This window comes from Cyprinus carpio, chromosome B2 (assembly GCF_018340385.1).
Source record: "Cyprinus carpio isolate SPL01 chromosome B2, ASM1834038v1, whole genome shotgun sequence".
Taxonomy (NCBI): domain Eukaryota; kingdom Metazoa; phylum Chordata; class Actinopteri; order Cypriniformes; family Cyprinidae; genus Cyprinus; species Cyprinus carpio.
In genome coordinates this window covers 25,015,812-25,029,932 of record NC_056598.1, presented here as the reverse complement: position 1 = coordinate 25,029,932, position 14,121 = coordinate 25,015,812, and the positions used below count along the sequence as shown (strand labels likewise).

The window sequence follows — 14,121 nt, the reverse complement described above, 5'->3', positions numbered from 1 at the left end:
GAGATGACGAAAATAAGAGCTTCAGGGAAAGGAAGGAGTGTGACTGTGAGAGAGAGAAAGAGAGAGAAAGATAGAGAGAGAGAGAGAAAGAGAGTGAATGAAAGAGAGCAATAACTTAAAAAAAAAACTGATGAGTAACTAAGGCGAAATAAGAATCCAATACAGTGTCGTACAGGAATGTGTTTAAAGAATGAACATGTCTATGTGTTTGTGTGTATCAAACAGATCATAAGTGTGTCAGCTTTTCTTAAATCTCTTTTTAAATACCAGAAAATTTGCTAAAATCTAAATTTGTAATATTTTTAGGTCAAAATACATTCTCTACACCCAGTTTACTGCTCATTGACTACCATAAGTATGCCATACACAAGTTTATCTCCCAAAAAGTGTAAATATTGAGCCTCCCGGGCACCACCAAAACACCTACTAAGATCCATTAAGTCGATGGGGGATGGGGAAGTCATGCCATAGTGGTTAAAGAGTTTGACTCCTAACCCTAAGGTTGTGGGTTCGAGTCTCGGGCCGACAATACCACGACCGAGGTGCCCTTGAGCAAGGCACCGAACCCAACTGCTCCCCGGGTGCCGCAGCATAAATGGCTGCCCACTGCTCCGGATGTGTGTTCACTGCTGTGTGTGTGCACTTTGGGTTTAATGCAGAGCGGGAATTTCTTAGTATGGGTCACCATACTTTGCTGTATGTCACGTCATTAGTCACTTTTTAGATCAACCAAAAGCAAGAGTTTGGGGTGTAGCTGCTGTAACAGGCTGAGCCAGACGGTGTTTAGTCAGTATGACAACATGGCTAATGCAATACACTGGAAAATAAATTCAGATTTGGTTGCAGAAATGCAAGCAAAAATGTTAAGACTTGCCAAAATTCACAAAGACAGACAATGGGTTAAAAAAAAGGGTAAACATTGACAGTATTTTTATGAGATTTTTGCCGAGTTTTGCCGCACGTTACTAGGGATATAACGATTCAATCAACTCACAATTTGATTCACGATTTTTATTTCATGATTCAATTCACGTTTGTTTGGTTTTTTACAAAATGAGATTTAAGACAAATTCTAAATTAAATGTGTCCTTTTATTATTGCTTGGACAAAATTCAGCACATTTCTTTGTGAAATTGAAATAACACTATAATAATATACTAATATAGCACTTGCATATTATTGCTCTTAGGGCTGTGCAAAAAAATCGAATACGATTTTCATGCGCATCTCATCAGTAAAGACGCTCCTGTAATTAGTAGTATATCTCCAGCACGTGCGTTAAGATCAGGGTTGCCAGGTTTTCACAACAAATCCTGCCCAGTTGCTTCTCAAAACTAGTCCAAAACTAGCCCAATCGCGTTTCCAGGAGGTTCCCCGATAAAAATTGCATCCCGGAGTTAAAATATACGTTTTTTGGCAGGGTTGCCTTGGTAAAATTCTCTTTTTAGGGGCTAAATATCACGTTATTGGTATTGGGGTCGCTTCAACCCGCGGACATGAAAAACAACCGCAGACTTGGCAACACTGGTTCAGGTGGAGCGGCATTTACTACACAGAGCCGTAGTCCACCGACAAGCTACACAAAATCGCTTTCAAAATCGACAAAGAATCGCCTGCGATTTTAAAATCGATTTTGTGTAGATTGTCAGTGAATTACGGCTCTGTGTAGTAAATGCCAACCAGTGTTGCCAAGTCTGTGGTTGTTTTTCACGTTCGCGGGTTGAAGCGACCCCAATACCAATAACGTGATATTTAGCGCCTAAAATGTGAATTTTACCAAGGCAACCCTGCCAAAAAAAACTTATATTTTAACCCCGGGATGCAATTTTCATCGGGGAACCTCCTGAAAACGCGATTGGGCTAGTTTTGGACTAGTTTTGAGAAGCAGCTGAGCAGGATCTGTTGTGAAAACCTGGCAACCCTGATCTTAACGCACGTGCTGGAGATATACTACTAATCACAGGAGCGCCTTTACTGAAGAGATGCGCATGAAAATCGTATTCGATTTTTTGCACAGCCCTAATTGCTCTTTTGTTTACATTTACATTTACATTTATTCATTTAGCAGACGCTTTTATCCAAAGCGACTTACAAATGAGGACAATGGAAGCAATCAAAAACAACAAAAGAGCAATGATATATAAGTGCTATGACAAGTCTCAGTTAGCCTAAACACAGTATACGTAGCAAGGGCTTTTAAATAATATAATAAATAAAAAGAAAACCGATAGAATAAAAAAAGAATAGAGCAAGCTAGTGTTAAAGGTCTTTTTTAATAACTGTATAATAAATGAAAAGAAAAAATAGATAGAATACAAAAAGATTAAAAAGGTAGTTAGATTTTTTTTTTTTTTTTAATAGAATTAGAATTAGAATTTTGTTGGTTTTGATTGCTTCTGTTGTCCTCATTTGTAAGTGGCTTTGGATTTTTAAAAAAAAGCCCCAAATCAAATAAGTAACACAAAATAAATCTCTTCATATAAAAAAAAATAAAGCTTTGTCTGTGCTCTTTCCATTTAAAATTAGAGGCAACCACTGCATTTAAATCATTATACAAACAAAGATGCTGCATACATCCACCATGAGCAGTTTTTAATCTAAATTACATTGTATAATTTCAAAATTTGAAGCAAAAACAAAATTTTGACTTCAGTTTTGTGGAACTATACATAAAAATATCTGCATGAAACAGCGGACAAGCTGAATGAGATGCAGATTCCCTCTCTGCCAGCAGGTGGAGCTTAAAGCGTTTCCTTGGTTTCCGCTGTAACCAGAGCAGCGCTGCACTTATACAAAGACAAGATGAAAAGAAAAAATACCAACTAAACTTTTCTAAAGACAGTAAGTTCCCCTCAGACATGGATTCCTATAAACTTTTACCGCTAAATGAATCGCGATTTGTTAAGCATCTCAACCGATTTCAATCATCACATATTTGAATTGTTTTTTTAACCGGCTCACAGTTAATCGTTACATCCCTACACGTTACTTCTTTACTGTCAAGCCCCAGATAAAATAGTAAAATATTGGGTGATAGGGTGTGATGAGTGTAAAGAGCGTTTGCAAACAAGCTTTATTTTTGAAATTCTGCTAGGTGACACTAATAGCACAGAATCTGAATAACATCACCTTTAATGAGTGGGTATACAAGCGATTCTCACCTGTAGGTTATCAGTTGAACCACTGCTGAGATCATCCCCAGATTCTGAATCTTTTCGGTTCTTATTCAAGCCGCCTCCCTCTCTGGCAAACTCTTCATGAATTGCATCTTTTTCCAGACCTCGACTGCTCTTCTCTAACTCTTTATCTTTCTCTCCATCTACTTTGCGACTTGGGGACTCGGCTCTGGAACGAGGAAGTGAGCCAGGTGAAGTGTTCATTTGTGTGGGGGGGATGAGTGCCGTTGGGCTGCCCGGACTGCCTCTGTCATCCCTGGGCGGCAGTAAAGCACTGCCAGAGGGAGAGGGACACGGGCTCTTTTTGTTGTCATCTGGCCGCTGAATCTCCAGGCCAGATGGTCGAATGGGTCCGGTCCCCCCTCGGCCTGCTGCACTGAGGGGTTTGGGAGGGGGCATGAGAGCACGTCGCACCTCCCGCACATACTGCGCTGGGACATAGAAGGGTTTACTGGCCTCATCCTTCCGCACCTGCCACCAGTCTTCATTGGTCTTCTTAATAAGTAGGTAACGTTCCCCCTGTTTAATGGTGATCAAACGGTCTTTGGATTTGTAATCGTAGTCATACTCCACCTCTACGTACGTCTGACCTGGAGCCACTGAGCGGTCCGCCATTGCTGTCAGAGGTCAAAGGTCAATAGCAGAAGGAGTGGAGCATGGTAAGGTGTGTTCGGTTGATATGGAATCAGCTAAAGGAGAAAGAGAGACAAGAGGACATTTTATCAGAAATATCAATGACTGATGACTGTATTTATTTTTATTTTGACCTTTATTTAACCAGGAAGTCTCATTGAGATTAAAATCTATTTTACAAGAGAGACCTGGCAAAGGTAGCAGCCATACATAGGGCCCTATGAAATCATTTTTATTTTTTTCCAAATTCCGTTTTTTTCCGTTTTCATTTTTCTGGATTCTGTTTCTTTCCGTTTTCATTTTTCTCGACTCCTTTTTAATAGTTAAAAGCATATCTAATTAATTAAAATCATGAAACTTATACATTTTCACATAAATTTATTAAAAGTTTTAAAAAAAATTACATGTTTAGGGCCCTATTAAATGTTACATTTTTTCCCACCATGTTTTTTATTGTTACCAAATTCTGTTTTTTTTTTTTATGTATGTGTAATTATTTGAATGCATAAAACAACTTAATTTATTCATTTTTTTCTTAAAGTAGCCTTATGAATTTTTTTTCCCCCTCAGAAATTCTGTGTTGTGTATTTGCATTTTTCTGGTTATCAAATGAAGGCATAAAACATTAATTTAATTTATCTTTTGATTACTAAAAATTAAGCAAACTTTATTTTTTGGCAAACAAAGGGGATTTACTATTAAAATTAAAACATGGAAGAAATGTTGTGTGATTATTCCTTAAAAAATAATGTTAGTTTCATTTTAGTAGTAGTAGTAGTAGAAGTAGTAGTAGTAGTAGGCTATGTACATTCTACTGAAAAACAGTAATAGGCCCAATGTATTCAAATCAAACCGGACTTTTATTTTGACGGGTTGCCGTGAATACCTTTACAGTTCTGTGTATGTGATATGACCCTAGTATTACTCAAAGCAAACGGTAAAATGCTCATGAAGTGACTCTCAGATCAGTTCTGGAGATGTTGTTCATGTGTTTACGTCCTCATTTAGTGAGACAGCAGATGCTGAAATCACCGCGAGCATCGCGCACGCTTCAGTATGTGTGTAGTAAATTAAACCGCGAGTCTGCGCCATTCATTAACAGAGACACGCAGAACATGCAGGATTCATATTTAAATCGACTTTTGCGGCTTAATGTTTACAGACACTACTCCATATCGAGATTTGATATAAGCGTAATGACCTACTTTTGATTAATTCATTCAAAATTTGACAAATTCCGTGACATTCCGTGTTAAACTGTGAATTCAGTTTTTATGACTGGAATCCACGATTCCGTCCGCGTTTTCTGCATCGCAGAAATCATAAGGCCATACATACAGTAAGACAACATTTAAAAATACAACAAATACACATTTCAACAATATTTAAACATAATATCCTCTCAACAAAAACAATCACAAGCCTCCATTACCAATTTCCTTATGATGCCTTTAAATTCACCAATAAACACAAATTTATCAAGATTTAGATCTTTTTGCTAATTATTCCATGCCCGGGGTGCATAATACGAATACATTTTCCCCAGTTCTGTACAAACTCAGGGTATGATAAAAAGCAAACACTTGGAAGAGCGTAGCTGGTAATTGCCAGAACTAGATACATAGATATAGGTAAGCTGGAAGTTTACCTAACATATTTTTATAGAGAAAAATGTACCAGTGCCACATGGCCAGACTTAACAATGGGCTTGAGTGGGCTGCAGCCTATGGGGCCCTCCTTGTAGAGGGCCCCGCCTTTGCCCGTTTACGTTTGTTTGATTTGTTCATTATATGCCAGTCAGAATTCAGAAATTATTAGCCACATTTCCACTGCACACGGAAGATCTAAACGGGCCAGCCGGAGCTACAGCTTACAGCTAGGACCTTCGAGGCCACAATCAAAAGCATAAAGTGGTATTTATGATTATTTAACATAGAAGAAGGACACGTATTGAATCGCGTCTGCACCGATTGGTTTATCACATGGCTACTTTAAACAGCTCCATTAAGCCTTTAGCCCCAAAGAGTGCACATTTAGAAAGATAATGATAAATTCTCAAATGTTAACACCTCATTTCTTTACAGAGAATGATTCAATATTACTATATTAATGTTCCACTAAATTATTAGTTTTGAGCGCTCTCTCTCGTCTTACTGCCATTACACATAATAGGGAAGAAATGCCATCAAAATTATTTTATAATTTTATTGTGCCCATTTAATTCCTTTGATTCCTGGTTGCAAAAAATGAGCATCAGGAATATAAGAAAATACATGATGCCAATTAACAGTGCCTTGCAAAAGTATTCATACCCCTTCATTTTTTTCACGCATTATGTTGCTGCCTTATGTTAAACTGCTTTAAGTTACTTTTTTCCCACATCAATCTGCACTCCATACACTATAATTGTAAAGCAAAAAACTGTTTGTTAACATCTTTGCAAATTTATTACAAAATCTGAGAGGACCTGTGCTGCCGTACCATGGGTACAGCAGGTGCATTGATATTACACAGTGCCCGAAAATATGCTTATTGGAAGTTACCTAGCTGGGACTATTTTCAGGTGCTGCGTAATATCATCACACCTGCTGCACCCATGGTATGGCAGCAAAGTTCCTTGAATATTACACCAGAATGAGAGTATAGTTCCTAGCCATATCGGCCTAGAAAATCACAACTTTTCATTTTCTGTCGGTCTTCCATTGGTCATTTTTGAGCGAGATGCTAACGGTCTAATCAGATTCAATGATCTATACTAAGCTGTAGCTAAAAGTGCTACCGCCAGACCCCTAAATCAGCTGAATGGATTCAAAAATGGTAAAACTCAACTGTATAACTCTAGGAGAGTTGAAATTTTTTTTTTTTGAAAATAATGTTTCTTTAAGGATAAATCAGGTAGCCAGGTGGATTTCAAACTGAACAGTTGAAAAGGGGAGATCTATAGACCTAATAAGTACAATTAAGTCCTTAATTCAGAAAATGTAAATGCTGTACATCAGTAGCCTAGGTGGATTCCTGATAGTCCTAACACCGTGTCTACACCAGACACGAGCGGCACGACAAAATACTATAGAATTCTTTATAATCAGTGATGCTGTCTACACTGGATGTGGCGCAGTTTGACAAATCCCCAACAGAAAACTGCTGCTGCGTTCTATTTATGACGTATTGACACAAATTTCAAATGATTTTCAACGGTTGTTTGGTCGCGTCCAGTGTAGACTGTAGACAGACTTTAGCACCCAACAGGATCACATCCTTAAAAAGCTCTGATAGTCCATGTGCTACTCGGCCAGAAACCCAACAGGATCAGATCCTTAATTCAGATTTAAAATAAGGCTGTAATCCACTGCAGAAGTCTTCCCCCGAAAAGCAGAGAACTAGCAGCCACTGAACCACTTGGAGGATCCATAAAGTAATGCTATGTCCTTTTTTTAGGAGTTGTACACCAGCAGGTGAATTCCAAGCAGGCCAAAGATCAGATAATTTTAAGCCACTAAACTCCGGGAAAGTTTTCAGTCCAATGATCCAGTAAGCGAATGCATTCAAACAATCCGCCCAAAACAGCGCTAATATACACCGTGTTCCAAATTATTATGCAAGTGATATATCAACAGCATTTTGGTACAATAAAGAGTCAGATTTTTGTTTGTGTGGTTTTTCACATCTTTTTAGATAACTGGTATCAATCTCAGACAGATTTGTTCAATAGTTTGCCAGATCTTCTTAGGTAAATGGAAGAAAGATATTTCTGAAGATGAAAAGTATGAAAAAATGCAATGTCTTGCAAAAGGCATCAAAACAAACAATATTTTGTGAAAAGCAAACAGAGATTATTGAACTGTCAAAAGATTTGTGAGTGACTTAGAGCACAGAAGATCTTGGTCAGATAAAGATTTATTAAGGAACGTTTCTGTCAAACAAATGAACTGTATTGTAATGCCAGCTGTAAAAAAGCCACTGCTGAGCAGCAGACAGGTATTTGAAGCTACTGGAGTCTCAAGATCCTCTCCATGCAGACTGACAGTTGTGCGTAAAGCTGCGTTTCAGTCCCTGCTAACCAAACCTCACAAAGAGAAACCTGCACAGTGGCTGATTACATCAGAGATTGCAGAGAGAACAGAGACTCGCGTTGCGTTTTAAGTTAATTATTCCTTCCAGTGTGTTTGGCTTTAAAACACGCGCTCTGTCATATTCTGTGATTGTCTCTGAAGAGCGTGAGCCCTCACAGTCGCGCTATGTGAAGTACAGACTGAATGGATTGTCAACACCCCACCGCTGTATGGCAAAATGAGACGCAAACTACGTTTTCTCAACTGGATAACCAGTCTTGCTAGTAAATTTTTGATGGATGAAGACTGCAATCAAGGTAAAGACGATTGCGGTGGTGTACAGGAGTTGTACGGTAAGCACGCATGAGTCCGTCATAATAATGCGTGTATGAGTACTCTTGACACACTGATCGCACATTGTATTTATGCACAGGCACAGACATTTCCGTACATTCACGTTGTTTCCACACACATTCACAATGATGTTTTGATTCGTCAAGTTTATGTTGCTGTGTTTAGTTATTCGGAATAGATCTGTGTACTGTAGTAGATATATGCAGTCAGCAGGCGGTTGGTTAAGGTTTTTTATTTGGCATCTCCATGTGATCTTGTTCGGTAACTTGGCTTCTCTAAAATGTGAAAAAGCTCTTTGCTGTTGCACTGTACACATACTATAAAACTCTGATTTTTTTTTCTTTCATATGTGCTTATATGGGCTTCTTATATCCTTTGATCTTTGGTGTCCTTTTGGAGTTTCTAAGTGTCCTTTTTTGGAAAGACATCTAAATTTATCTTGAAAAAAGCTTACAGAAAATATAGATTTTTGAGAATCACCCTTTAATCTTTTGGTTTACTTTGCTGGATATAGCAAATGATGACAAAATAAACATTTGAAACAAGATAAATGGTCTATGCTTAATTTCCTGAAGTGTGCGATTAATCTCGATTAATCACAGAAAAAAATATGTGATTAATTAGATTAAAAATTTTAATCGACTGACAGTCCTAATAAAAACATAAAAAACTCATACACTGACACTCAAACAACAGTCTGCCTTGACTGCCATCTTGGATTTGTTGTTTAAATGTTCTGCGATTGCAAAGTCAAGACAGTAGTTGTGTTTACATGGACCCTACTAATCCGATCATAATAGGACTAGAAGCACAATCAGAATAAAAAAGTTACATGTAACCACGTCACTCGGATTGAATTGGCCAGATCCGATTCAGATTTCGATCGGATTGTAAGGGGTGGTTTATTCCTTCTGTAATCTGAGTGTGAGGACATGTAAACACTTGATCGGATGAAAACCGAAACTGGAAAGTTTTGCGCATATGCAGTAACATAAAAATAGTGTAATGACGCGCAGAACAAGCTGTTCTTCCTGGTGAATAAAGTGTCATAAATGAGTGTCCCGTCATTATAAAAATCCCCTTTCACTGAGCGTCTGTGAAGTGGAGCAGCACAACATCCCAGTCCTTGTTTAAGGACTCCATCATCCACAGACGACTGGTTTTGGGTGCGGGAAGGGGCACTTTTACCGTTTAAACATGCCCCACATGTCTACGTCACTGTGTGAGAAGCTTTACATAACACCGCCCAATGTATACGCAAAGAAAGAAGGCATAACTTTTATTCTTGCTGTAGTCTTGTTGCTGCCGCATCCATGTCATGGAAACACTGTGTATTTCATTGCGAAAGCAAAAATACTTTGTTTAGCCTTCCAAAAGAGGACACAACTAGAAATCAGTGGTTAAGTTGTATTGACAACACTGCTCCAGAACAGCTCAACCCAAATATTTGTGTGTGCAGCGCATTTTACGGAGGACTGTTTCCTGAACCTGGGAGAGTTGCCTCAATGCCGGCTGTTCTGACTCACAGCATGTAAGTATGTTTTCATATTTAAAGTATTTGCCACTGATGATTTAAACATGAGTTTTGAGCAGTGTAGTGTAGCGCTTGTTGTTTGTCGTTTCTCCAATCACAAATGCAGACATGGTTTTATGTTTATGCGGCATGATGCAACGCAAAGCATAAAAAGACAGTATAAGTCATTATAATCCGTAATTATGTCCCCACTGGAAGCTACAAATGCCTCGTTTGTAATGGGTTTTATTGTTTGTGTCTTGTCGCACTGGGACACAGCATATCAGTATGGTGAGGGGCGTAACATTTCTGTCACACACTTGAGGTATTCGACCAATCACAAAGCACTGGATACCTGGCCAATCAGAGCACAGCTTGCTTTTCAGAATGATGACGTGTTTCAGAGGCGGGGCATAGAGGAGAAACAATAATGTACAGTATGTGGAAAATAATGTGTTTTTTGAACCTTAAACCATATATACACATTTCATTACAACAAATACACAAAATAATGTTCTTTTTTAGCAATGTCATATGACCCCTTTAACATGACAATATTACACAAAATATATCTGTCAAAAGTACTATTCATATCTGCAGGGCCAAAAGTTTTTAATGCTGGCACTGAAACTTCTAAGTAGCTACAAAGAAGCGCAGCAATGATTTTGCTAACACAGACCAAGGACTCTGTCACATTACTGATACCATGTTAACAAATTTACATTCAGTTTTCTACGTGCCTATGCTGGGATAATGGCAATTTTAGTGTTTTTATTAATGTTAATGGTTGGTAACATACAAGCACCAGACACAAAACAGGACATGGCACATTTGATGTCATATATTAAAGGAAATGCTCATTGGCAATAACCAACTGTAAAAGCCAAATCTGATTTTATGTTTTTTTTTGTTTGTTTGTTTCTTTTTTTAAAGTATAATAAAACTCTAAATAAAATCGGCTGAACTTTCTTTGAACAACTGATGGTGCAGGTGTCTTTCCGTCGTCATAACTAAAGTACAGCCTCAAAAGAAATCTCTGATACCCCATGCTGGCATGCTGCTTAACCAGAGACAGCTGAACTCAGCAACGAAACACTGGCTTACTGAACACAAGCCTGATCCAATGAGTGACGACATCAGGAAGAGTAAATCCTGCGGTAAAGTGTCTGAGAATGGGATTTTGGGAAGCAGACAGAAAAGGAAAGAAAAGAAAAGAAAAGAAAAGAAAAGAAAAGAAAAGAAAAGAAAAGAAAAGGCTCCTACATTTTTTGACCAATGAATTTCTGTGACTTTTTCCAAGATGTTTTAGATTATACACGATTACTATATCTTTGTATATAACAGAAACAACCATTCTCAAAGACAATTTCTAGCCAATAAAATAAAGACAAATTTATAAACCCCACACGTGACACTCTTTAACGATTTTATGAATTTCCACTTTACTTTTAGGTGACCTCTGGAAACGTGGAGAAAGATCAAAGCTTTTTCCTTTATGTTTTTGGACTAGAATACCAACCAAGTATCATTCACAAGGTATTATTATTATTATTTGTCATGGGAAAACCTATAATGAATGACAAGAATGTCAGTGAGCACAAAGCCAGTGTTTCAGGTAATCGAATAAATAAATAATGCACAAAAAGTTTAAAGACAATGTAAGAGCAAAGCATGTGACAAAAGCTCCACCCACACACACACACACACACACAGACAGAGAGAGAGAGAGAGAGACCTCATTATCTCCAACACAATCACTCACATACTGCCCTCCTCCCAACATGACAGTTGAAACTGCTGTTATATAGATTTTAATCCAGGATTTAAACTCTGTAAAGCCATTTAAATTCAGTGTTAGCCTGCATGGCAGTACATATAAACTAACGCTTTACAATTTGCCGTTGACAATTATCATTTCCCGCTATATGTGACATGAAATTAGAAATTTCCTTGTCGTTTTACCTCCGCCTATGACATAAATCTGTATCATTATGTCATATACACACTTCAAACAATGACACATCAATGTCAAATGTCGCGAAATTAGCTTTCCCTGTCAAACATTATCCAACTGACAAAACAAAATCCAAAAAAAATAAAAAATCTATTCCAAAAAAATAAATAAATAAGAAAATATAAAAAGAGAAGGACGCTAAAGGGAAGATCTTTAATCTGAGGTGGAAATCCTTCCCTCAGGGGAGGGGCACACTTTAAAACTCACCTGTATGACAGGTTAACATTTCAAATTAAACTTTCAAATGTAATTTGCACAGCAAATTCAGCGATAAAGTCTGTATAAATGTTTTTTATACCGGGAAGAGGTGAGCAGACCTGAGGAAACAGGTTCGCTCTCATTCCTACCTGCTAACCAGCTAACACGTTTACAAAATCCGTAAACCCGATTAAACACCTATAATTGTTTCTATTTCCACAGGTTACCGACAGATGAACGTACCTGACGAGATATTCCAGGTGTTTCGTGGGTTAGGGTTTAAGAAACATGACCGGTTTGGCGTTCATTGGTCTTGCTGGGCAGCTGAGCGTCGAAGTTCCTTATTCCTGAGCCGCGGCGCGAGCGAACTCCTCCGGCACACTCGCGCCCACTTTCCCCGCGAGCGCGCTGACGGGTCGGTGCCTGTGTCAACTCGCTCTGGAAGGCCGTATGACGGTAATCTGACGCCACCGTGAGGCTACAGATGAAAAAACCTCACATAATTAGGCTATCATTGAGAAACTAGGAATTCAAAAAGAAGTGCTCTCCAAAATAATTTAACTTGGCGTTTTCATTGCGTTAGATAACAAAATTATCAAAACAAGTGTCTATTTTTTTTTTTTTTTTAAAAAGACAGTAATGTTACAAGCAAAACATTTTTTCAGCGGAAAAAAATTGTAGGTTTAATTGTAGGCTTGTAGGTTAACATACCAATATCTGGATTACCAGTGCTAAATAAAACTAGGGGTCTGTGATATTGACAAAAATATATATATATCAATATTTTCTGAGATTTTATCGATAACAATAATTAGACAATATTTTGCTGTGTGTGTTATTATGCTGACTACCATGGACAGCTGAAACCTAAAGTTTTTGATATTCTGAATATTTTGTGTGGTAATCAGTTCACAGCAGTGATAGAAATTTATCTTTTCTAATAAGTTTAAATTGATTTTTTACCTTTTATGGGCATTTTTTTACTTTATAAAGCTCGTTTTTGTGCATCATCTTTTCAACCAAATTCTTAAACTGAATCAGTCAATTAGAATAATAAGTCATTTGGGCTGTTACAAATGAAATCAGTATTGACAAAATTAACCTTTGCAATGCAGAGAACACACAGAAGCTGCATCAAAAGTGGCATTTAAATGCATTTACACACCGGTTTTTATATTTTAAACATAAAACATTGAATTCAGATATTTAAAATTATTTTTTATTTTTATTTTTAATGAAAAGGTACTTTAAATGTAAAAATTTAAACTGTCAGTAGGTGGTAGCAAGACACTTTTAATAAGAGAGTCATTGAAATTGAAACTGAATCATTTATACAGTTGATTAATTCAGGAACGAAACACCTTATTGTTGCTCTGAGACGCAAATTGGAATCACATATGTTGGCAAAATTGAGTAAAAATAGTCAATATTGTGTCTAAAACGTAAGTATGTAAATATTAAATTCTTGTTTACTGAACTGCTATATAAAATCAACATCACATTTGTAATCATGCTGCTTTTTGGTGGAAAAAACGTCAGTCTTCGCGTGATACTGATAACCAGGGTTTAAATTGGGTCAGGGCTCGACGTTGACGCCAGACAAGTAACATGATTTAAACATCAGTAACCAAAAAAATAACTATGTATACACCAAAACGCAAGTATTATTTATTTATTAAGTGGTGACTAGTGGATATAGCTACTGTATATAATGCATCTATTGACTTTTTATTATTGTTTCTTTCAATGTAAATAAAACAAATTGCATGTAAACGTGAGAAGCATTATGGTGTGTTGTTCTTCCATCCATATTTAATACTTGGAACGTGAAAGTCCAGCTGTATGGTGGAAATACATGGACATGGAGTGCAAACAAACACACAGTGCTGACACACTATACATATTTAACACAGCAGACACATAACAATTTTACACTGTAAAAAAAAAGTAGTGTAGTAAAAAAAAAAAATGTAGCAGTGTACTTGTCACACCACATGGACTCTGTTTAGCACTGTTTACTACTCCTTGTTAGTTGTAATGGTTATTCATTTGATTTCATCATTTCGTTCAGATGTGTGTGTCTCATTATCTCCACTATTTAAGTTCTGTTTAATTTGAGTTCAGTTGTCAGGTCCTAAGTCTATGTTGGAGTTGTGTTGGACTGGTTCTCTGTGTTTGATT

General features: G+C 37.4%; 1 protein-coding gene across 1 annotated transcript in view; it reads right to left on the bottom strand.

The window, feature by feature from the left end:
* Window positions 1-12,448, bottom strand: part of arhgap12a (Rho GTPase activating protein 12a) — a 28,648-nt gene extending 16,200 nt beyond the window's left edge. The window contains 2 exon segments of the mRNA XM_042718838.1: window positions 3,162-3,865; window positions 12,184-12,448. Coding sequence (XP_042574772.1) covers window positions 3,162-3,791 — 630 coding nt within the window. The 5' untranslated portion in view covers window positions 3,792-3,865; window positions 12,184-12,448.
* Window positions 12,449-14,121: the final 1,673 nt, after the last annotated feature.